This window comes from Chiloscyllium plagiosum, unplaced genomic scaffold (assembly GCF_037043375.1).
Source record: "Chiloscyllium plagiosum isolate Xiang-an unplaced genomic scaffold, Cpla_swu_hap1 HiC_scaffold_7, whole genome shotgun sequence".
NCBI classification, from domain to species: Eukaryota; Metazoa; Chordata; class Chondrichthyes; order Orectolobiformes; family Hemiscylliidae; genus Chiloscyllium; species Chiloscyllium plagiosum.
Window position 1 is genome coordinate 53,332,528 of NW_028270145.1, and position 26,145 is coordinate 53,358,672.

At 44.1% G+C, this 26,145-nt stretch overlaps 1 protein-coding gene across 4 annotated transcripts in view; it reads right to left on the reverse strand.

Annotated features, from left to right (window-relative positions):
- The window catches only part of LOC122551557 (rap guanine nucleotide exchange factor 4), a 293,650-nt gene that overhangs the window by 231,313 nt on the left and 36,192 nt on the right, over window positions 1-26,145 (reverse strand). For 2 of the 4 annotated variants that reach the window (XM_043693619.2, XM_043693618.2), the window contains exon 2: window positions 3,058-3,200. The exons of the other annotated variants lie outside the window; for them this stretch is intronic. In XM_043693619.2, coding sequence (XP_043549554.2) covers window positions 3,058-3,200 — 143 coding nt within the window. The remainder of the gene's footprint in view (window positions 1-3,057; window positions 3,201-26,145) is intronic. 4 annotated transcript variants of the gene reach the window in all.

Sequence of the window (26,145 nt, forward strand, 5' to 3'; positions counted from 1 at the left end):
GAGGCAGCTGACATGGAGGAGGAGGTTGAGAGGCATCTGAGGCAGCACGAGGAGACAATAAAATACCAGCAGCAGTGATAAAACGAGGCTCTCAGTAATATAGAGACTGAGTGGTGAATTCATCTCAGTGAGGTTTTGTGTGATTCTGAATCAGCATCGCACCTGTCAGGTCGGCTTAGCATTTGCTGGACCACAGCTCTAGCCCAGTCTCACCCAGTGCCTTTCTCAATGACAGCTGGTGACATATTAGAGCTACTCGCTAAGACCAGGAGTTTAGCAGCACAGAAGGGCAGTACTCGAGGAAAAGGTGGATGGATTTTCAGAGTCAATGGCTGCTGCCTCCAAGAAGACATTCTTGCAGCTTTCAGACAGGGTCACAATATTCTGCAATTTCAAGTTACCTGCCGTATCTTTCAACGCTCACTACAGAGCGATCCTCTGGTCAGAAAAAGGTGATAACATTATTGGAGTTATGCAGAAGTTATTCCACCCTTTCACAAACTCTAGTGTAAAATAATGAATTTTTGTTATCAGTTTCAGCAAAAGGACTGCACCAGCCTCTCAGTGGAACATTGCAGCTCAGGACTGTTTCTCAGTGTGACAACAACAGCCTGGAATATGCAGGTTGTAGCTGGCACAATGACTGTCATTGTTGGGGAGGCAAGTCTGTATGTGGAGTAACTGTGCAATTGGAAAGGTATTCCACAATTACATTTGCATGTCATTTACTGAAACATCTGTTCTGAGTGTTTGCCTGGGCAAATTCAAAATCTACTGAACTGCACAGAACACACATACACACACATATTCCAGCATCACTTAAACTATAGGCAATTCCTGCTGGGTTACCAGCAATATTGCATTATTAACAGTATTACTGACATCAGCAGTTGTGTTACAGGCACAAATTACAGTTTTATCAGCTTTTAGAATCCCTACCGTGCAGATCGAGGCCAATCAGCCCATCAGGCCTGGACCAACCCACTGAAGTGAGGTTCAATGTGTAGAAGGAAGGAAGTTGCAAGCTGATATATTTGATTGGGACTTATTATTGGCTCCTGGGGAGTGAAGATTGATGAAATCGGAAGGCCAGTATGTGAAATGTACAAACAAAGATGATAGGCTAAACTGTTCTCAGATAAATCTATGCAATCTGCTTTTCATGATGTCAAAACATCCTTACATCCTGAAGATTACTGCCTTTTCAACATTAAGAAGAATGTGAATGGCAAGACTGACACTAAATACTGACAGAATACATCATATAAAACTATAAATAATTATCGAGCTGATGGAGTGAGATTCCACAGTTTATTTCCTGAGTTGTCTGGGCCTCCAGGCTGTGTTTCACGTAAGGACCATTAATCACATTGTTTACAGCTTCTTACAACTTGATTTACCAGCTGTAAGTTGCAGTGGTCAGAACAATTCACATACGATGCAAATCACCTAATTTATGACAAGTAATTTCCTTCAACAGAGTGGCTCATGCCAAGGTGGCAACAGGTTAATGTTTGGTGAGGCTAACAGCCAGTCAGTGCATATCACCTCGAAATTTATGGACAAGTGAAATTCTTTTTCACCACCAACTGCTTAATATTTTTTTGTAAACTAATATAGTAGAGCTCTGTGGAAATAACTTTAGGTTTCCACAAATTTCTTGACCACAAATTTTCTCCATCACCTTTTCAAAACAAATAACTTCCGTATACAGTGCAAATTAAACCTGATTTTTTAAAATATCTTTCCATCTGGCCACTAGGAAAGAGCAGTCAGACTCTTTGTCTTTTTTAAGGTAAAAACTGCATTTATGTTCTAACTATGGAAAGCAACTGGCAATACAGGGCAGAAATGTTGCTGGACAGCAAATAAAAAGCTCCCATCCATAAAGTGCTGCAGGGAGGTTAAGTGAGTTCGTTTTGGGAATTGTGCGCATTACTGGGAGAAGGTTTAGCTGGTTCAACCATCCTGGCATTGCGAGGGCTCTGTCATGGCAACATCAGGATTTCAGATAGACCCATTCAAAAGGACCCATGGATTCCAGACCAGGATAAGTCAGGAGGCTTTGGGCAGGGTATTCTGGGATAAGGCAGGTAAGGTGGATGGGTTTTAAAGCACATTCAAATTGGAAGAAAAGAAAATGTTATCTTCCTGCGTGGGTCCCACAATCGGTAAGGAGACACCTTTTAATGATGGCACATCTTCCTTTCCACCTGCCATTTTAAGCACTTCTGAAAAAAAGATAACTCATTTATGGGCTGAGCAGTGTAATTTAACAAGGTCATCTGACCCTTTATTATTTATTTGTTTATGGTGGCTGGGATGCCATCTTTGACACCCAACCAGCCACTGTATTCTAACAGCAAGCTCAGGGGTGGGTGGGAACTTGATGGGATGCCCCACCAGTCAAAACACAACCAGTGGGGGCATGTGCCAGGGGTAGACCTGGCTCAAACTCCTTATCTGCCTGGTCCATACGAATGGAAAATGCACACAGAGAACATGGTCAATGAAGTCCCTTTGCAAGCATGCACAATTGTAAAACCTACTCTTTGGAGCAAATTAAAATGCAAAAGGTGAAGAATACAAATGTTCTGAATGAAAAGTCAGAATGGAATAAATAAAACAAATCTATACAGACATTAACTGGCATCAATTGTCTTTTCACTTTCTATTGATCCTTGAAGGTGGTTCAATGTGCATCTTAAATGAGAATAAGAACACATTTTACCTATAAATATGTTTTTGGAAATTCAAGAAATGACTTCAAAATCAATTTTAAACAAGATAGATACATAATAAAATCCAAAAGAACTGCAGATGCTGGAAATCAAAAACAAAAGCAGAAATTGCCAGAAAAGCTCATCCAGTCTAACAGTATGTGCGGAGAGAAAGCAGAGTTAACGTTTCGGGTCCAGTGACCTCCAGTTCTGAGAAAGCGTCACTGCACCCAAAATGTTAAATTTGACTTCTCTCCACAGATGCTACCATACCGGATCATCTTTTTCAGCAATTTCTGTTTTTATTTTAAATACATAATAATATCAGTAAACTTACACGTGACACCTTTCTCCAAATTTTCATAGTACCCATACAAGCAGATCTGGTACAAGAGGGTGGGATGGAATTTCTCAAATGCCTTCAGTCCTTTGAGCCAGCTGAATATAATGTCAACATCTTCACTAGAACGTTCCGCAGGTCTGGGAAGAAGAAATCATTTGTATTGTTGATGACCTTTAGCTGTTGGCTGATCAGTGAATCATGCAGAAATATAAAAGGAGTTTAATCAATAATTAGTTTTCAAAGAATCTGATTAAAATTGCAATATTTTATGGCTTGTAATCAGCAGTGGATGCTGTTCCATTCAGCTGTATAAAGCATACATCACTTCTGGTGTATTAGATATTAAAAAAGCAGCAGAATTAATATTCAACCCAATTAACAATAATAACCAATTTTATTTGTTATCTTGAATCTTATTAATAAACCAGACCTTTTCAGGGTATGGATAACAAATATTGAACAGTATAACTTCTTACTATTGCCTCTGCAGACATCCTTTTGTTTATCAAACAGAACTATGTTGGAAAGTTAGAAAGGTTAATTCTCAGCAATTTAGGGGCCTCCAATAACATATATTTTCCGTACAGCCTGATCTCTCAAACTAGCAAAGGTTGATACAATCTGACAATAATGACAATTAAAAGAAACACTAAATATAAGCCCATAATTTAGCAAAATAAGTAATTAAGCTATGAGTGCAATGGGATACAACTTTGTAAGTGTTCCATTACTCATTGTTTACAAATATGGAATTTGTAGTTTTGAGGGGATTTTTTCTATCAGACATAATGTGGTGGACAATTGATATTCAGCGGAAGATGTTCCTTAAATATCTCTATCCTCATGGTTAGGGCACAGAGGAGGGTAAAGGACAAGGCTGAAGTATTTGGAGCCATCACTTTCGGCAGAAGTGTTCAATGGATGATCCATCTCAGTTTTGCCTTTGATCCCCAGCATCATAGAATCCTGGCAGAGCAGATAGAGACCATTCAGCTATTGAGTGTGCACTGACCCTCTGAAGAGTATCCCATCTTATCCCCATAACCTTACATTTACCATTGTTCACCCATCTAGTATGCACACTATGGGGTAATGTAGCATGGCCAATCTACCTAACCTGCACTTCTCTGCGCTGTGGGAGAAACCAAAGCACCCAAAGGAAACACCTACAGACACTGGGGGAATGTGCAAATTGCATACAGACAGTCATCCAAAGCTGGAAACCAACACGGGTCCCCTGGTGCTGTGAGGCAGTGTCCTGACAAAATCCCAGAATTAGGACTGACGACTGACCCTTAGCCAAGCTGTTCCAGTACAGCAAAAATGATGATACCTACCTAACAAAGTAGAAAATTGGCTACATCTAGCCTATGTATGAAAAGCAGCATAAATCTGGCCATTACTTCTCCACCAATATGTTTTTGATCATCAGCAAAGTGATGGAAGGATTTGTTGATTGTGCTATCAAACTGAATAACACAGTGATAAGCTGCTCGTGATACTTAGTTTGGGTTTCCCCAGGGCTACAGCTTCTGATCTCATTATAGCCTTGGTCCAAGCGTGGACAAAAGTGCTGAATTCCAGAGATGAAGTGAAAGTAACTATCATCAACATCAAGTCAGCATTTATCTGTGACATCAGTGATGCCTTGCAGTGAAACTCAGGCAGAGAATTCTCCATTTCTGCTGTCATACTTAGGACAAAGGAAGATGATTGTGGTTGTTGGAAGACAATAATGTCAGCCCCAGAACATCACTTTAGGTGTTCCTCAGGGTAATTTCCAAGGCCAACCATTTTCAGTTGCTTCACCAATGACTTTCCGTCCATTGTAATGTTAAAGTAGGGATGTTCACTGACGATCACATGGTAATCAGTATCACTTGTGATTTCTCCGATACTGAAACAGTTTGTGTTCATACACAGCAAAACATGGATAAAATTCTGCTTGGGCTGATAAGTAGGTGCCAGACAATGATCATCTCCAAAAAGAAAGAATATAACCATTTCTCCTTGACATTCAGCACCATTACTTTAATTGAATTCTGATCTAAAGCTAGGAACTCAATGGCAAATAACTTACTTTCTGATTCCTTAAAGCCTGTCCATGATGTGCAAGGTATAAGTCAGCAGTGTGATGGACACCTTTCCATTTGGCAGGATAAGCACAGTTCCAATAAAACTCAAGAATCTTGACACCCCTCAGATAAAGCAACATATTTAACTGACAACTCATCCACCATTCTTGACTCCTTCCAAACCTGGTGTGCCATTGGAGTAGTGCATTAAACATACACTGCATTCTTTATCAGCAATTTCTAAACCAATAAACAAAGAAAGACAAAGACAACAGAAGCATGGGAACCCCACCATCTACAAATTCCTCTCCTAGCCACACATCATCATGTCTTGGAATTATTTCAACATTTCTACACAGTTACTGTGTCAAAATCCTGGAACTCAACCCCAACAAAATTGTGGGTCCACCAAAGGTCAAAAACATTGAAAACAAGTTCTGCAAGAAGCAAGGGGCTTAATTTACTTCATTTGTTGTGCAGTTAAAATATTCCCAAATCCACTTCTTTCAACAGATTAAATATACTCTGAAATGTATACATGATCCTATCTCCCATATTGATGTTTGGTTTACAACCATAACATTTACATCTTATGGTTGAATTTCTAGACCAATATTCCTTCACTTGAATCAGGAGAAAAACCTGAGCAGATGAAACCCTCTACAGAAAAACAGGTGTCAAAGGGGCGAGACTTCTTTTCGAAATGGTGTCTGCCAAGTCCGAAGATGCTGTAGTCAGACACTTCAGTGCATTTCAAGTATTTTGGAATCAACATGAATATGTTTTTTTTTGTTTTGTGTTCTTGCTACTTTTGCATAATTTTATTTAAAAGATCCTATTGACCATATTCTTCCAGTTCATGCTGGCACATTTCTTACTCTCAGTTCATTCGGCTTCTCACATGTTCAAGGGGACACACTTTTTCCACCTATAGTTCATGTTGTACTTTCTCTCCTTCCATCCCGTCACCCCAGGTGACTTAATTATGACATGTTCCATCTCACAGTTAGCACTAGGGAATTCCTTCCTATGACATGACTTCTAGTTTCTGTCTCCAAAAGTGCTCTTCACAAGCTCTCCTCTTTCTTTCCTAACAAGATGTTGCTATTAGGTTTTAAAATATGCATTCATATACATGAAGTGGATGTAGTCCATATATTTCCCATCCCCTCTCTCTGCTCCACAGGGCTGCTCATTTCCTTGCCTTTGAGAGCTCTTATCTTTTATCAACTTGCTCTAGATGATTGATACTGTCCTACAGCAACAGAGAATTTTCACTCTCACTTGAAATGTCACTTGTGGTGCAGCAGCATCAGAAATGTGAAAATATGTTCGGAAGAGCCCTTTGATTTGACTTTAGCCTGTGTTTGTGGACAATCCCTCAAAACATTAATTGCAGTGCAATTAGTTTAAAATGTCCATTGCTCTCACTATAAAAACTAATCCCCAGTTACCCATGTACATAAATCCTTAGAAAACTTGCAACCTGTGCACACAGTACATTTCCTTCTATGCTGGCTCGTCTTTCAACTCTGCTTCATGTGCATCTTCTTTCCTGCCCACAGTTTCTCCAAAGGAGGCACAACCTTCAGCATTCCTAGGCCTACTGCCTAGAATTCAGTCCCTTGTCATGTTTCCTCATTGATCTGTAATTTTGACCCTACTTTCTGTCACCTTTCCTGAATCCTGAGATCTTCAATTCCAGCCTGTAGATCATGGACATTGGAAAAGTAGGAAAGGATGTGGCCACAAAGGGACTTGTAAATGAGAATGAGCATTTTTAATTCGAGTTGACAGGTGACAGGGATCCATTATTGTTTCTATAAATACATTGTATTGGGCAACTTGAGACAGAGAACAATGCTGGAGTTTTAAACTAATTGCACCTTACATCATTGCAGTCAGCGATGAGGTGCTACAAATTCAGCCAACAATCAACAGAAATGCCTTCTCTAAGCATGTTTGTTCAAACAACATTTTGAAAAGCTGCAAATACTTTGTGGAAATCATGTCTGTTCACTGAGTTCCAATTTTGAGTAACTTACTGCAGGGTCTTTTCTTATATATGTATCAGGTCAGAAGTGTCCAGGAGTTGGAACACATGGTATATATTCATTAGGCTTGGAGATAAGGTGAGATCTAGAAAATCATTTGAGCTATTGAGATGTGCATAGGCTGATTAACAGTTGATTCAAGTCTTGCAGAATAATAAAAGGCTGAGCTTATTGCGAGCTTATTAATAGAATAATGTTGAATGACATCCAATAAATTCAAAAATCCTCTTTTTTGATCAATTACACCATAGTATGCTCATATAACTAATTATACAAGTCTTTTAAATTCATAAGATAAAGTGTTCTAATGTGTTTGTGGTTCACAGAAAACATTTATTTAAGGAGAACATTTGAACTTTCCAATAAAGTGCATTAATGATGAATACAAATTAATTTTAATGATGTCTGTGATCTCTAGGGCAGTATAATGTTAAAACTGATCCAGAAAATATAAAACGCATAACTGATGTACATAGAAACATAGAAATTATAAGCAGAAATAAGCTTTTCGGCACCTCTAACCTGCTATACCATTCAATAAAATGATAGCTGCTCTGACCTTGGCCTCGAGAACCTGCTACTGTCCTACAAGTATTCAATGTTCTGCCTCCCCGACTCTGAGGAGGCAACAGTGTGTAGAGCCCCAAAGACTCATGACTTTCTGAGAGAAAATAACCTTCGTTTCCAACCTATTGGGCCTTTAATTAATCCTACCCTTATTTAAAATATATTCCCTACTTCTAGTCTTTCCCACAAGGGGATATAGGCTTTCAGCATTCAATCTGTCAAGTCTCCACAAGATCTTCTGTGTTTCAACAAGATGACCTCTCATTCTTCTAAACTCCAGAGGCTACAGGCACAGCCTATCCATACTTTCCTCCTGACATGACCAAGTCTGTCCCTTGTCATTCATAATATCAGTTGAGTGAACCTCTTCTGTTTTGAAAATATTTACATTCTTTCTTAAATGAGGAAACCAGAAATGTGCATGGTAGGCCAGGTTTGACTTCACTAATGCTCTACATAATTGAAGCAAAACCTCCTGACTTATTTATTTCATTCTTCCAGCAGTAAATGACAACTTTCCATTTGCCTTCCTCATCACCTGTACACCAACTTTTTGTGATTCATGTAGCAGGGCAGTAAGATCCCTCTACACTTGAGTTCAGCAATCTCTCTCCATTTAAATAATATGTTGCTTTTTTCTATTCTTCCTGCCAAAGTGGACAATTTCACATTTTCCCATGTTATATCTCACCTGTTAATTTTTGACAACTCATTCAACCTATCTCTATCCTTCCTCTTCACAACTTACTTCCCTACCTTTGTGTCATCAATAAATTTAGCAACTGTGCATTAACTCTCTGCATCCAACTTATTTCCATGGATTGTAAATTATTGAGGTTCCCAGACTGACAATATTACATATATTATTGATACAACCTGCTAACCCAAAAATGACGCATCTTTGCCCAACCTCTTTTCCTCTTAGTCATTAAGTAGATCTCTGTCCATCATAATATGTTACCCCCTACTCTGTGAGCTCTTACTTCAATAAGTTATCTTTGAAGTGGCACTTAATCAAATGCCTTCTGGAAATGTAAGTATGGTGCATCCATCTAAAACAAAGAAATGTAGGAACAAGAATGCACCATTCAGTGCATTGGATTGCTTGGCCATTCAACCGGTAAAGGCAAAGTCGCCATAGTCCCACCAGGCCACAGGACTGCTCTCTCATTAGAGAGAGATGACAGGTGGTGGTTTAAGCTGAGGGTCACCACATCTTTGGTGAGGGAAGAGGTTGAGCAGGAGATTCTTAAATGGTAACCTCAATTGGCATCATAGGAAAAAACCTATGCCATTGGCATCATTCTGCATCACAAACTTACTGTCCAGTTGATTACCCAACATCTCTTTTACTCAGTGCCCACTGATGCTTGTGCTAGCTAGTAGTGAGCACTCGATAGCCAACTTTGGTCTAATGTTCCTATGAAGTACCTTGGATGTTTCAAAATGTACAGGGTTCTATATAAATGCAGGTGTTGTTATCATCAGGGGAATAAAGTGGATGCCACATAAAATTGAAAACAACTATATCCCAAAGAAAATCTACTACATAAAGAGAACATCACATAACTCCTTTGTGTGATGCCAGATGTGTACAGTTAGCCTAACATAGGTACATTTGACCTTTGTCTTGTTGCTAATTTTGGTCATTAGTTTGGTGTTCAGTGTTCTGGATTGCCCCAGTGACATAATGTAAATTACCTCCAACAACACCACTACTATATAGCAACTCATATTTCAATCACTAAGGTACGCACGAACAGAATAGCCAAAACAGCCATAATTTGAATATATTGCCTGCAATTTACTATGTACATCTATTAAAGGCATTGATTTCAAGATATTAGCAGGGATATTAAGGGTTGAGAGGGACGGGAGGTCAAGTTCAAAACTCAGCAAGCGAAGGTAAAATCAATATTTTGATTTTTAATAGCATGCACATGGTCAGGTTAATGGCATTCGAACTGATAAAAACATGAAAGGATTACATAAATCAATTGTCCATCCTTCGAGGAGAAGATGATAATGTTCATCACTTTGGGGTTTTGACAGAGTGGGTAAGGTGATTGTTAAAGCTGATCAGTGCACAGCAGGTTCTGTTGTAAATAGGACAGAATACTGCAGATGATTTGGATGAGTTGCTGGCTTGGGAGTTCCTCTTCATGTGCTTTCTCTCTGCCTCTGATACGTGCTTGCTTTTGCAGAGACCACACTGCTTTCTATTAGATTGGGCCAGGTGTAGTGATCCAGGGTAAGCTGCTTCCAGAATATGAAGGCAATATCAAAACTGCAGAGTGAAGCCTTCAACATGTTCTTGTAGCACTTTCCTTGATTGTCATGTGTGGGTGACGGGCATTCGATCTCGAGTGAGCACCTCAAAGTTTGGCATCTGATTTTCAGAATCTTCCAAAGGCAGTTCAAGTGAACGTGGTTAAGATTTTCGGTATGGCTACATGGATAGCATGTTCAGAGAAGTACAGGCTCGAAGGATGGAGGCAGAAAGAGAATGGGTGACCACCAGATAGCGCAGTAAAAAACAGGCAGGTCATTGCAAGGAATCCCTGAGGTTCAGCTCGCCAGTTGGCCTTCCATTTTGGATACTAGTTCATCAGAGCACCACAGCTGGCTCAGGTAAACCCTCGGGTAAGGAGAAAAGGCAAAGAGCCATAGTAATGGAGGATTTTTGTTGGATTGGGGAACAGACAGACGTTTCTTTGGCTCCAGACATGACTCTATGATGGTGTTGCTTTCCTGGTGCCAGGGTACTGAATGTCACAAAGTGGCTGCAGGGCATTTTTCATGGGAGGATGAACAGCCACACGTTATAGTCCTTGTTAGCACCAATGAATCATAGAATAGAATTCCTACAGTATTGAAGCAGGCCATTCAGCCCATCGAGTCCAAACCAACTCTCTGGAGAGCATCCATCCCAGCTCCATCCTCCACCCTATCCTTGTAACTCTGCATTTCCCATGGTTAACCCACCCAGCCTGCACACTGTGGACAATTTAGCATGGCCAAGCCACCTAACCTGCACAGCTTTTGCACTGTGGGGGAAAACTGGAGCACCCAGAGGAAGCCCACACAGACACGAGTAGAATGTGCAAACTTCACACAGACAGTTGCCCGACGGTGGAATCAAATCCGGGTCCCTGGCACTGTGAGGCAGCAGTGCTAACCATGGTGCCACCATGCCACCCAAGTACAGTGACAATGTGCTAGCAGTTGTTGTTTGATATAGAAGATAACTGTATCATTTTGACATTGTTTAGTTTTTAAAATGATTAGAGTAACTTAATAATGCAACAGTTCTTCACTATTTCTACTGCACTGAATTCAAGACTTACATGCTGGAAAGGTTTACGGAAGAAAACATTAATGCCTCAACTGTGACTTTTATTTTGAATTAAATACTGGAGATGTAAATAAAAAATAGACTGTGTTTACCTTAAACTGCTGACAACTGATTGGCATGTGAATTTCAGTTTCTGAAAACATCTGGAGACCAATAATCTATGAATATTAAGCATTTGGTTTCTAATGACCGATAAAGAGCTCCTACTTCTAGGTTTCAGCATTCATAAAAGGACTGCTATTGGACTCGGTGGAAATAGACAGTGAGCTGGAGAATCAACTGGCTTCACCAGTTCGATAGGATTAAGGTTTATGATCATGATCAGCTACATTGGTGAGTTCCTTGCCAGAGATAAAAGAAAAACAAAGGCTATAAATTTCCTTTCTAGGGAAAGAGGGAAGCTGCAAAACACTCTGAATGATTAGGTGGGACAGCAGGGTGATGTCCTGAAAGCAAATTTCAAGAGGCTAAGGAGAAGTTTAAAAAACAGGGCCTCCAAGGCAGTAATCTCAGGAATAACGTCCAAAACAATATGCTAATGAAAACAGAAATAGAGGAGTTGAGTGATTTCAGTGCATAGCAGAGATCTGGAGGAGTAGAATAGACATCAGCAGAATTAAAGGCGCTTTATCTGTATGTATGTAGCATTCGCAAAATGGTTGATGATTAGGTTACATACAGTGTGGAAACAGGCCATTTGGCCCACCAAGTCCACACCGACCCTCTGAAGGATAACCCACTCCCTACATTTACACCTGACTATGGGCAATTTAGCATGGCCTATTCACCCTGACCTGCACCCTTTGGATTGTGGGAGGAAACTGGAGCAAACCCATGCAGACACGGGGGGAATGTGCAAACTCTGCACAGACAGTCACCCAAGGCAGGACTCAAATCCAGGTCTCTAGCGCTCTGAGGCAGCACTGCTAACCACTGAGCCAACATGCCGTCCAAAATACAATTTGTTGAAAATGGCTGTGATTTAACTGTCATTAAAGAGAAGCAACTACAAGGTGACCAAGATTAGTAATGAAATATCAAGCATCTATAGGATAGACTTCTGGAGCAGTACATTGAGGAGAAAACTAAATATCAGGCTATTATGGATTCAGTGTTGTGAATGCGAAAGGGATCATTAATATCCTTGCTGTACAGAACCTCTATGAAGTACTGACCATAATTTGACAGAATTACACGCTACATTTTAAAGCAATACAGTTCACTCTGAAACCAGAGTCTTAAAGCTGAAGAAAGGAAATTATGAAGGCATGAGGGGAAAGGATCTATAGAGGATTGGGAAACTACACTAAGGGATTTGATGGCAGACAGGTAGTGGCCAGTATTTGAAGAAATACTACAAAGTCTACAGAATGATGGATAATTGAGGGTGCAGTTAAAGTGCTTTGCTGACCTTTTTAGAATTTGCCCTTTCTCTGTGAGCAGTGCTGACCTGTCAGTACTGAGGATGGGTGATGAATCGATAGACTGAGGCCTGTAGACAGATTTCAGAGAATCGAAGAACCTCTTCTTCTCCTTGTAGTCTGCTACGACTGAGCTTCATGTGCTTTCTGATTCAGATGAGTGTCTTGTATCTCTCTGAACTTGCATCAGATAGTCCTGTGGATGATTCAAATGGCATTGTGCTTGGATATTGGTGATTTATTATTAAGGTGAACACTGTACTGGAAACATTTCTCATTCGGTAGTTTCTACATGAGGTTATTATTCTCATCACAATGATCTTGATGTCAAGATTTTGTCAAGAGAGTTAAATTAGTCAGACATGAAGAAGCTCGAATTTCCTATTTTGACTTACACCTGTGTGATGAGTTTCACATATTGGAGATAAAAAAAATTGACTGCATTTGTTGAACTTGAAAACAAAAAATTCAGATACTGAAATATATAAACCAGCTCTATTCAGGGAGCTGCTTAGCACAGCAGATGGATCAATTTATGACTGGAACATGAGAAAGTTCTCTCGCTCTCTCTTTCTTTCTCTTTGCTTTCTGGAGAGATAAAGCCCAATAACCAGAAACATCTGAACACTGAGAACTCAAAGATATCTTCAATATTAACATATACACTAGCTACATTGAAGGAGCAGGATCCATTTTTTTTTCCTATAACAGTTGAGACTTCATGGAAAGCTTTCAGTAGAACTGACTGTGACAGTTACTCCTGCACCTATGAAATGCCAGCCAGATTATGATAGTACTTCATTTATTTTTCTATTCCATTGGCAAATGAAATGAATTGTACAGATTTCCTGAAAACATACAATAAAGAGCCAACTGATAAATGTGATAAGGGTCATTTGATATTGCTGGGGAGGATCTGGAGTATTGACTGACAACATTCCTAATCGACTGTGGCCTCAAGTAAAATCCCAAAAGAACACTCTAAGGATTTTAAATTGCATTACCCTTTATCTTCCTTATTGTACTAGGCACTCTTCCCCATTTAAGCAGAATTTAAAGTTTTGACTTAAATGGGCAATTTGATGGGTTGGGGTATAAGTTGAAAATTATGTTTACCATTTGTTTTCAGACTTTTCTAAACTGTCTTCTATGTCTAGATAGCTTGTTTCTTGTTTTCATCTTCAGTACAATTAATCAATGCTTTGTTGTCAAAGAAACTTTGTGCGCTCATAATGAAAGTTGATGACTTTGTTTTTGCATGAGATCGACACTACCTTCCAATTTACTGAGCTCTGCTTGAAGCACTGTTTAGCAATCAGTTCATGGATTTTTCCAATGGGAATATCTTTATTGTGATGCTGTAAAAAAGTTGTTAACAAGCAAAATGTATTTCAAAAAGGCCTTTCTGTTCATGTGAGCACTCAGTTATCAGGAGACCTTACTTGGTCCTCACTGACCAGTTGTGTCTCAGAAAGTTGCACTTCCCTTTGTAAGTCTTTGGAGAATTAGGGCAACCCAGAAGAACAGAAACTTTTGCAAGTGTCTAGATTACCGCAGCCTTAAACTTTATACTCCAGATCCTCCCAGCAATATCAAACGACTCTTTCCACATTTATCAGTCAGCTCTTTATTATATGATTTCAGGATATCTGCACAGTTTATTTCATTGCCAATGGAATAGAAAAATAAATAAAGTACTATCATAATCTTGCATTCTATCATCAACCTTCTATTTGTTCTTGTCCACCTTTCCCTTACACAAAAACCTATTACATATCTAAGTTTTCCGAGTTTTGATGCAAGGTCACAGATTTCAAATGTTAACTGTTTCTCACTCTACCATATGCTGCCAAGCCTACAGCGTTTCTTCCAGCATTTTCTGTTTTTGAATTAGATATCTATCAAATGCATTAGTCTGCCTTTTGGTTATGGTACAATTACTTGCAAAACAACCTGTTCTGCTGGCTATTAAATAGAAATGAAGCAGAACCAGACAATAGGAGACTGAAAAATAATAATCTTTAAAAGTTGTTCTGTCCTCCTACAAAAAGAGTTGATGCTGCCAGCATACTTGGCCAACATAAATGAGAATAAATACCTGCAGGTACAACTCATCTGTAAAAGCTAAAAGTTCAAAGTTCAAAGTTCAAAGATTCATTTCAATGTTGAGCTGAACAGCACTGAATAGTATTAAATGAACTTGTAGAGAAAATGGCAGGCCCAAGGGTAATGCAATTCAAACAATAGATAATGCAATACTCTACAGTATATTTTGTTTATCTCCATCTGCACTGTTGTTTTGCTTCCAAAAGATTTCTTTTGAATGACAAACCATTGATGTGAACTTCCAAAACTGTCAAGGCTGATGTTCATATAGTCGCTCAATTGCAGAAAATCCATATACCATAAAGTGAACTGTACTAATATCTAACATATTGGGCGCATAGCATTTAGTATTTCAAAGTAGGCTTCAATCACCCGCTCAATTTGTAACCTGGGCAACTCTACACAGATCCCCCTTGGTTTCTGAGATTAATTTGTGGTGCAGAAACTGAATGCATAACAGTCAAGTACTGCAGCTCACAACTTTGCCATTGCCAAATTCACTTATGCATACAAACTATACTGGACACCACTTTGCCCATTATGGCTCCAAAATTAATTTATCCCTGGTTTACAGGGGAAAAAGAAAAAAAAACTTACAGGCAATGTCAAAGAAATAAAAAAGCACTCAAAAAATGTTGAAAGCTCAGAAATACTGAAACGGTGTTTCCTGGATTGGAAAATGCATACTCATTGTCTGCTATGTTACTTACAGACTATTGGTTTTCTGATACTTCTGCTCATGCATCAAAGCGTTTCTGTGTCCTAACTCACCAGCTTTTTCCTGTACAGCACTCCACCTAACCCCTCAGGTGCACAACTGTGTGACCTCATCCTTTGGCAGGCTAGCACTTGTGCTACTCTATCCTCTGCCCTGGCTCCAATCGCTTGTATCTACTGACAGACAGATCCTCTTCCTCTTCAAATTCTGTTCCTGCACCATTACTTTGTGGCAGTTTTTGAAAATCTGATAGAAGAAAGGAAAAAAGAAGATGTGCAAATGATGGAGAGGAAAAGCAAAAGTGGATGCGCAATGACACTCAAACTGCTGCTTAATTTGAGTTCTGCCTAGGCTTACTAAGCTTCTGATCTATTATATCTTTAGTCCAAACATGGAAAATAAGCTGTCAGCAGGGGTGAGGTGGGGATGACTGGCCTTGACACCAAGACAGCATTTGATGAAGTGTGTGCCCAAGGACCTCCAGCAAAAATGGAGTCAGTGGGAAACACGGGGAAAATCGCCACAGCTAGAGGCAGACCAGGCATACAGGAAGATGGTTATGGTTGTCGGAGATCAATCAACTCAGCTCCAAGATATCTCTGCAGGAGTCCTTCAGGGTAGTGTCCTTGGCACAACTATCTTCAGTTACTTCATCAATGACCTTCCCTCCATCATAAGGTCAGAAGTGGGAATGTTCCATTCTATTTTCAACGACGCGAATCCTGAAGCATTTCAATGCTTAAATACAACAAGACCTGGATAATGTCCAGGTTTAGACTGAAAAGTGGCAAGTAACATTTGTGGAACACAAATGCCAGCAATGAACATCTCCAACAATAGAGAATCTAAACGTTAACGTTATTGTTTGGTGGTAACGCATCCGGTGACTGCAAGCTTAAGCCTATGCTTGTGTATTGCTCCCTAAATCCAAGGGCACTTAGCCAAATCATCAAGGCATCTCTGGAAGGCAAACGCTTGGGTAACCAAAGCTGTCTTTGAAGATTGGTTCCTGAACTATTTTGTTCCTGCTGCTGAATGTTATTGCTTGGCCAAGCAGGTTCCTTTCAAAATTCTCCTTGTGCTTGACAAAACCCCCAGACATCCAAGCACTTCAGATAACCTTCACCACAATGTAAAGGTCATCTTTTTACCACCCCTCACCACATCACTGCTTCAGCCAATGGATCAGGGAATCATAGTCTCCTTCAAGGCTTACTATTTACACCGGACCTTCTCACAAGCGGTCAGGGCTACCCAAGATGACGTAATGACCTTAAATGAGTTCTGACGGAATTACAACATCTACAATGGCATCAAAAACATTGCAGACTCTTGGGAGGAAGCAAAGAATACCAAAATGAAAGAAATCTGGAACAAATTGTGCCCCCAATTTGCAGATGGCTTTAAACAGTATACAGCTGAGGACATTGCCGAAGCCAGACAAGCTGTGTTTGACATTGGAAATAATCAACTGCAGTTAGATATCAACGAAGAGGATGTCTTGGACTTGCTTGAATGCCATGCTGAAGAACTGACCAATGAGGACCTTATGGAACTGGAGCAGGATTTGAGGAAGAAGACAGGGACGTAGAAACCCTTGAACCCAAGAAGTTTTGATGAAGGAGTTAGCTGAAGACTTTCATCTCATTGAAACAGGGATGGCATAGCTATAGAAGCAAGATCCAAATGCAGAGAGGTTCACCAAAGTTTACTGGGTAGTTACTGATGGACTCAGCTGCCACAAGGCCTTTCATAATGAGAAAAAGAAAAGCTCTGTTCAAACCACTCTTGATGTTTACTTTAAGAAATTGACTTCAGAAGTACACCCCCACTCTCCAGTAGCAGTATCAATCCTTTACTCTCTAGCACCAGGCCCATCCTCTCCAACACCAGGCCCATCCTCTCCAACACCAGGCCCATCCTCTCCAACATCACATCCACCCTCTCCAGCACCAGGTCCATCCTCTCCAGCACCAAGTCCATCCTCTCCAACACCAGGTCCATCCTCTCCAACACCAGGTCCATCCTCTCCAGCACCAAGTCCATCCTCTCCAACACCAGGTCCATCCTCTCCAACACCAGGTCCATCCTCTCCAGCACCAAGTCCATCCTCTCCAACACCAGGTCCATCCTCTCCAGCACCAAGTTGACACTCTCCAGCACCAGGTCTATCCTCTCCAGCATTAGGCCTATCCTCTCCAGCATTAGGCCCATTCTCTCCAGCACCAGCTCCATCCTCTCCAACACTAGGCCTATCCTCTCCAACACCAGGCCCATCCTCTCCAACACCAGGCCCTTCCTCTCCAACACCAGGTCCATCCTCTCCAACACCAGGTCCATCCTCTCCAACACCAGACCCTTCCTCTCCAACACCAGGTCCATCCTCTCCAACACCAGGTCCATCCTCTCCAACTGCAGGCCCATCCTCTCCAGCACCAAGTTGACACTCTCCAGCACCAGGTCTATCCTCTCCAACTGCAGGCCCATCCTCTCCAGCACCAGGCCCATCCTCTACAGCACCAGGTCCATCCCCTCCAACACCAGGCCCATCCTCTCCAACACCAGGTCCACCCTCCCCAGCACCAGGCTCATCCTCTTCAACACCAGTTCCATCCTCTCCAACACCAGGTCCACCCTCTCCTGCACCAGGGCGATCCTCTCCAGCACCAGGTCCATCCTCTCCAACACCAGATCCACCCTCTCCTGCACCAGGCCCATCCTCTCCAGCACCAGGTCAATACTCTCCAACACCATGTCCATCCTCTCCAACACCAGGCCCATACTCTCCTGCACCAGGCACATCCTCTCCAACACCAGGCCCACCCTCTCCAGCACCAGGTCCATACTCTCCTGCACCAGGCACATCCTCTCCAACACCAGGTCCACCCTCTCCAGCATCAGGCCCATCCTTTCCAACACCAGGCCCATTCCCTCCAGCTCCAGGCCCATCCTCTCCAACACCAGGTCCATCCTCTCCAGCACCAGGCCTATCCTTTCCAGCACCAGGCACATTCTCTCCAACACCAGGTCCACCCTCTCCAGCACCAGGCCCATCATCTCCATGACCAGGCCCATCCTCTCCAAGACCAGGCCCATCCTCTCCAGCACCAGGCCCATCCTCTCCAACTGCAGGCCCATCCTCTCCAACACCAGGTCCACCCTCTCCAGCACCAGGCCTATCCTCTCCAGCACCAGGCACATTCTCTCCAACACCAGGTCCATCCTCTCCAGCACCAGGTTCACCCATCCTCTCCAACACCAGGTCCACCCTCTCCAGCACCAGGCCCATCCTCTCCAACACCAGAGGATTGGCCTGGTCCTGAAGAAGGGCTCATGCCTGAAACATCGATTCTCCTGCTCCTTGGATGCTGTCTGACCTGCTGCGCATTTCCAGAAACTGATTTTCAGCTCTGATCTCCAGCATCTGCAGTCCTCACTTTCTCCAACACCAGGTCCACCTTCTCCAGCACCAGATCTATCCTCTCCAACATCAGGCCCATCCTTTCCAACACCAGTTCCACCCTCTCCAGCACCAGGTCCACCATCTCCAGCATCAGGCCCATCCTATCCTGGACCAGGCACATCCTCTCCAACACCAGGTCCATCCTCTGCAACACCAGGTCCATCCTCTGCAACACCAGGTCCATCCTTCCCAGCACCAGGCTCATCTTCTTCAACACCAGGTCCACCCTCTCCAACACCAGGTCCATCCTCTCCAACACCAGGTCCATCCTCTCCAACTGCAGGCCCATCCTCTCCAACACCAGGTCCACCCTCTCCAGCACCAGGCCTATCCTCTCCAACACCAGGCCCATCCTCTCCAGCACCAGGCCCATCCTCTCCAACTGCAGGCCCATCCTCTCCAACACCAGGTCCACCCTTTCCAGCACCAGGCCTATCCTCTCCAGCACCAGGCACATTCTCTCCAACACCAGGTCCACACCTCTCCAGCACCAGGTCCATCCTCTCCATGACCAGGCCCATCCTCTCCAAGACCAGGCCCGTCCTCTCCAACACCAGCACCATCCTCTCCAGCACCAGGTCCATCCTCTCCAGCACTAGGCAAATCCTCTCCAACACCAGGCCCATCCTCTCCAGCACCAGGCAAATCCTCTCCAACACCAGGTCCATCCTCTCCAACTGCAGGCCCACTCATCCTCTCCAGCACCAGGTCCATCCTCTCCAGCACCAGGTCCACCTATCCTCTCCAACACCAGGTCCTTCCTCTCCAACATCAGGCCCATCCTCTCCAACACCAGGCCCATCCTCTCCAACACCAGGCTCATCCTCTCCAGCACCAGCCCATCCTCTCCAGCCACAGGCTCATCCTCTCCAGCACCAGGCCCATCCACTCCTGCACCAGGCCTCTCTTCTCCAGCACTAGGTCCATCCTCTCTATCACCAAACCCATCCTCTCCAACACTAGGCCCCACCTCTCCAACACCAGGTCCACCATCTCCAATACCAGGTCCATCCTCTCCTGCACCAGGTCCATCCTCTCCAGCACTAGGCCCATCCTCTCCAACACTAGGTCCATCCTCTCCAACACCACACTCATTCTCTCCAGCACCAGGCCCATCCTCTCCAGCACTAGGCCCATCCTCTCCAACACTAGGTCCATCCTCTCCAACACCACGCCCATTCTCTCCAGCTCCAGGCCCATCCTCTCCAACACCAGGTCCATCCTCTCCAACATCAGGCCCATTCTCACCAACACTAGGTCCATCCTCTCTAGCACCAAGCCCATCCTCTCCCACACCACACCCATCCTCTCCAGCACCAGGCACATCCTCTCCAACACCAGGTCCATCCTCTCCAGCACCAGGCACATCCTCTCCAACACCAGGTCCATCCTCTCCAGCACCAGGTCCATCCTCTCCAGCACCAAGGCCTATCCTCTCCAACACCAAGTCCACCCTCTCCAACACCAGGTCCATCCTCTCCAGCACCAGGTCCATCCTCTACAACACTAGGTCCGTCCTATCCAACTGCAGGCCCATCCTCTCCAACTGCATCTCCATCCTCTCCAGCACCAGGTCGACCCTCTCCAGCACCAGGTCCATCCTCTCCAACGCCCGGTCCATCCTCTCCAGCACCAGGTCCATCCTCTCCAACACCAGGTCCACCCTCTCCAACACCAGGTCCATCCTCTACAACATCTGGCCCATCCTCTCCAACACCAGGTCCATCTTCTCTAGCACCAAGCCCATCCTCTCCAACACCAGGTCCACCCTCTCCAACACCACGTCCATCCTCTCCAACACCAGCTCCATCCTCTCCAGCACCAGGTCCACCCATCCTCTCCAACACCAGGCCCACTCTTTCCAACACCAGGCCCATCCTCTCCAGCACCAGGCCCGTCCTCTCCAACACCAAGCCCATCTTCTCCAACACTCAGTCCATTCTCTCCATCATCAGGTCCACCCTCTCCAACACCAGGTCCATCCTCTCCGACATCAGGCCCATATTCTCCAACACCAGGTCCATCCTTTCTAGCACCAAGCCCCATCCTCTCCAACACCAGGTCCACCATCTCCAACACCAGGCCCATCCTCTCCTGCACCAGGTCCATCCTCTCCAACATCAGGCCCATCCTCTCCAGCACTAGGTAAATCCTCTCCAGCACCAGGCCCATACTCTCCAGCACCAGGTCCATCCTCTCCAAAACCAGGTCCACCCTCTCCAACATCAGGCCCATCCTCACCAACACCAGGTCCATCCTCTCCAGCACCAGGCACATCCTCTCCAACACCAGGTCCATCCTCTCCAACACCATCCTCTCCAGCACCAGGTCCATCCTCTCCAGCACCAGGTCCATCCTCTCCAAAACCAGGCCCATCCACTCCAACACCAGGTCCAACCTCTCCAACACCACGTCCACCCTCTCCAACACCAGGTCAATCCTCTCCTGCACCACGTCCATCCTCTCCAACACCAGGTCTGTCCTCTCCAACACCAGGCCCATCCTCTCCTGCACCAGGCCATCCTCTCCAACTGCAGGCCCATCCTCTATAGCACTCAGTAAATCCTCTCAAACACCAGGTCCATCCTCTCCAGCACCAGGTCCATCCTCTCCAAAACCAGGCCCATCCTCTCCAACACCAGTTCCAACCTCTCCAACACCAGGTCCATCCTCTCCAACATCAGGCCCATCCTCACCAACACCTGGTCCGTCCTCTCTAGCACCAAGCCCATCCTCTCCAACAACAGACCCATCCTCTCCAGCACCAGGCACATCCTCTCCAACACCAGGCCTATCCTCTCCAACATCAGGCCCATCCTCACCAATACCATGTCCATCCTCTCCAGCACCAGGTCCACCCATCCTCTCCAACATCAGGTCCACCCTCTCCAGCACCAGGCACATCTTCTCCAACACCAGAGGATTGGCCTAGTCCTGAAGAAGGGCTCATGCCCAAAACATTGATTCTCCTGCTCCTTGGATGCTGTCTGACCTGCAGCACTTTTCCAGCAACAGATTTTCAGCTCTGATCTCCAGCATCTGCATTCCTCACTTTCTCCAACACCAGGCCCATTCTCTCCAACACCAGGTCCATCCTCTCCTGCACCAGGTCCATCCTTTCCAACACCAGGTCCATCCTCTCCAGCACCAGGCCCCTCCTCTCCAACACCAGGTCCACCATCTCCAATACCAGGCCCATCCTCTCCAGCATCAGGCCCATCCTCACCAGCACCAGGTCCATCCTCTCCAACTGGAGGTCCATTCTCTCCAGCACCAGGTCCATCCTCTCCAACACCAGGTCCATCCCCTCCAGCACCAGCCCCGTCCTCTCCAGTATCAGGCCCATCCTCTCCAACACCAGGTCCATTCTCTCCAATACCACGTCCATCCTCTCCAACACCAGGTCCATCCTCTCCAACATCAGGCCCATCCTCACCAACATCAGGTCGACATTCTCCAGCATCAGATCTATCCTCTCCAACACCAGGTCCATCCCCTCTAGCACCAGGCCCATCCTTTCCAGTACCAGGCCCATCCTCTGCATCACTAGGTCCATCCTCTCAACACTACATCCACCCTCTCCAACACCAGGTCCATCCTCTTTTGCACCTAGCCCATCCTCTCCAACACCAGGTCCACCCTCTCCAGCACCAGGCCCAACCTCTCCAGCACCAGGCCCATCCTCTCCAGCACCAGGCCCAACCTCTCCAGCACCAGGCCCATCTTCTCCAGCACCAGGCACATCCTCTCCAACACCAGGTCCATCGTCTCCAGCACCAGGCCCATCCTCTCCAGCACCAGGCCCATCCTCTCCAGCACCAGGCACATCCTCTCCAATACCAGGTCCATCCTCTCCAACACCAGGTCCATCCTCTCCAACACTAGGTCCATCCTCTCCAGCACCAGGCCCCTCCTCTCCAACACCAGGTCCACCATTTCCAATACCAGGCCCATCCTCTCCAGCACAAGGCCCATCCTCACCAGCACCAGGTCCATCCTTTCCAACACCAGGCCCATCCTCTCCAGCACCTGGCCCATTCTCTCTAACACCAGGTTCACCCTCTCCAGCACCAGGTCCACCCTCTCCAACACCTGGTCCACCCTCTCCAACACCAGGTCCATCCTCTCCAATACCAGGTCAACTCTTTCCAGCACCAAGCCGATCCTCTCCAGCGAAAGGCCCATCATCCAATTAATAAAGTCATCTTAATGATTAATTAAGTTCCCTTCTGGTATGCAAGACATCTATTGGAACAACAGTAAGTCATAACCATTAATCATTATCCTTTCTTTTCTATCTCAACAGTTTAAGGAATCATTCTTTACTGTTTTTTTATACCTACAAAGTACATACATACATAGACATTCTCTCTCTTTCAGTTATGAATACTGTACTGTAGTTATATTTATTATTATTCTTATTATTACTGTATTATTATATTTAAGAAGTTTTAGTTAAAATTTACACTGTATACTATGACAAACATTTGACTAATTAATGCTAGATGTGAACCATACATAACTGTTCTGACTTACATACAAATTCGACTTATGAACAGCCTTAAAAATGGAACTCCTTCGTCGGTTGAGGACCTCTTGTAGTGTTGGCAGTGCAGACACAATGGGCCAAATGGCCTCTTCTGTACAATATAATCCTATGATTCTAAAACCAGGTTAGAGGCCAGGAAAGATGCACAGAGTAGCTACCTCTTGTCTCCCCAATGCCTGTCCACCATCTACATTAGGCATCTCAGGAGTGGAATGGAGTACTCTCCATTTCCTGGAAGCATGCAGTTTTAACAACATTCCAAAAGGTCGACAAGGCAGCCCACTTGATTATTGCTTCATCCTCTGCTTTAAGCAGTCACTCCTTTGCCCACCAATGCATCATTGTATCAATGTATACTACCCACAAATGCATCAACTCATCAAGGTACTTCCGACAGCACCTTCCAAATTGGCGACTTCCACCATTTATACGGACAAGAACAGCAGATAGATGGGAACACTCCCATCTGCAAATTCCCCTCTAAGTCACACACCATCCTGACATGGAACTACATTGCTGTTCCTTCACTCTCATTGATCAAAATCCTGGAAATCCCCTCCATAGCACTGTGGATACCCCACCACACCAAGCAGGACAATGGTTCGAGAGAGCAGCTCACCACTACCTGTTCAGGGCAAGCAGAATTGATCAATAAACACTGGCTCAGGCAGTGATGCCCACAATCCATGTCAGAATTCTAAAAGAAAGGGATTATCCAATGATGGGGGTGGTGGGGAGGGGGGGTGGTGGTGGTGGTTGAGGGTTAACTGTGAGGATGATGCAGAGATGCTTCAGTATGATTTGGACAAGCTGAATGAGTGGACAAATACATGGCAGATGATGTATAATGTGGAGCTTATACACTTTGACAGTAAAAACTGGAAAACAGATTATTGTTTGAATGGTGATAGATTGGGAGAGGGAAAGGTCAATGAAACCTGGTGCCCTTCGACACCAGTCACTGAAAGTAAACATGCAGGTTCAGCAGGTGGGGAAGAAGGCAAACAGTAGTTTGGCCTTCATAGCGAGAGGATTCAAGTGTAGGAAGAGGGATGTCTTGATGCAACTGTATAGGACCTTGGTGAAACCACTCCTGGAATAATGTGTTCAGTTTTGGTTTCCCTATCTAAGGAAGCATGTTCTGACTATGGAGGGAGTGCAATGAAGATTTCCCAGACTGATTCCTGGAATGACAAGAATAGCTTATCAAGAGAGACTGGATCAATTCACATTGTATTCACTGGGGTTTAAAAGAATGAGGGGCTTTATCAGAGGCCGTATCTCATCTATTAGAAGGGTTTTAAATGTGATTCAAGTCTGTCATCAGGAAAGAATACCGGGAATAGTAGTCTCCTTAGATGTGGAGAAGGCATTTGATCGGGTTGAATGGTCATATGGTTGAATGGTTGAAAATTTCAGTGTCGGAGAGGTATTCGCTAAATGGGTCTCAATATTGTACAATGACCCCAAAGCAGCCATGCTCACTAGTGGTTTAGGCTCAGATAGCTTCAGTATGAGTAGGGACTGTCATCAGGGATGCCATCTCTCACCGTTATTATTCACTCTAATAACTGAACCACTAGCGGAAGCTATATGGGGCCGATTCTAATATAACGGCTCCGAGGGTTGGTTCGGGTAAACATAAAATTACCCTTTATGCAGACGATATTCTCATTTTTCTCAGTAATCCTTTGATATCCGTGTCCCGCTTGATCCAAGTAATCAATTTATTTAGTGCTTCTCAGGTTACAAAATCAATTTCACAAAATTGGAGGCCATGCCGATGGGTGGTCTCGCTAGTATGTCCACTTTATCGGACGGGTCTTGCTTTCCCTTTCAGTGGTCTCTGAAAAATATTTAGGTATTTTTATCACTCCAGTATTTGGTCAGCTGTATAAAGCCAATTTTGTGCACCTATTAGAGAGGATAAGGCAGGATCTTCAATGCTGGGGGGACCTCCCAATATCTTGGTTAGGCAGAATAGCTCTAATTAAAATGCATATTTTGCCTCATCTCTTATACCCTACGAGAATGCTCCCTGTGATGCTGCCAAGGCTGGCATTGCGTAAACTATACGGTTGGCTTGGTTCTTTCATTTGGATTCATAGACGGTCCCTTATTAAATTAAAGAAGCTGCAGCTTCCATAAGCAAGGGGAGGACTGGATTTTCCAGACTTAAGGAAGTATCAGCTGAGTTCTCTATTACACGACATAGCCAACTGGGTCTGGTGTGACCCGCAATCAAATCTGGACATTGAGGCTTCTCAAGCAAAGTGTTCCCTCATTAATCTCTTATTTTTAGATAAGATGAAAGTTATTATGGACCATTGTAAAAACCCTATTGTATTAAATACAATTAAAGCTTGGAAAATAATGCGGCAAGTCAAGGGTAATTCACAAAAAACCTCCCCTTATACTCCTATAGTGGGAGCATGGGATTTTCAACCGGGGCACACAGACGCTACATTTAAAACCTGGAGGTCCAGGGGTATTTCTTGCTTAGGGGATCTGTTCGATGGGGAGGTTATGTTGTCTTTTGAACAGCTACACCAGAAATTTGGACTGCCTAATGCAGACCTTTCTCGATATTTCCAAATTCGAGATTATAAACAGAAGAAGACCACATTATTAGATAGCTCTTATAAATCGGATAGGGAAAGAAGAGTGTTATGGCCATTGGGTCCACTCTCGGTCAGCACTCTTTATCACTCATTACAGAACGAAGTATCAAAAGATATGGAACAATTGTTTAAAACATGGAATCAGGAATTGGG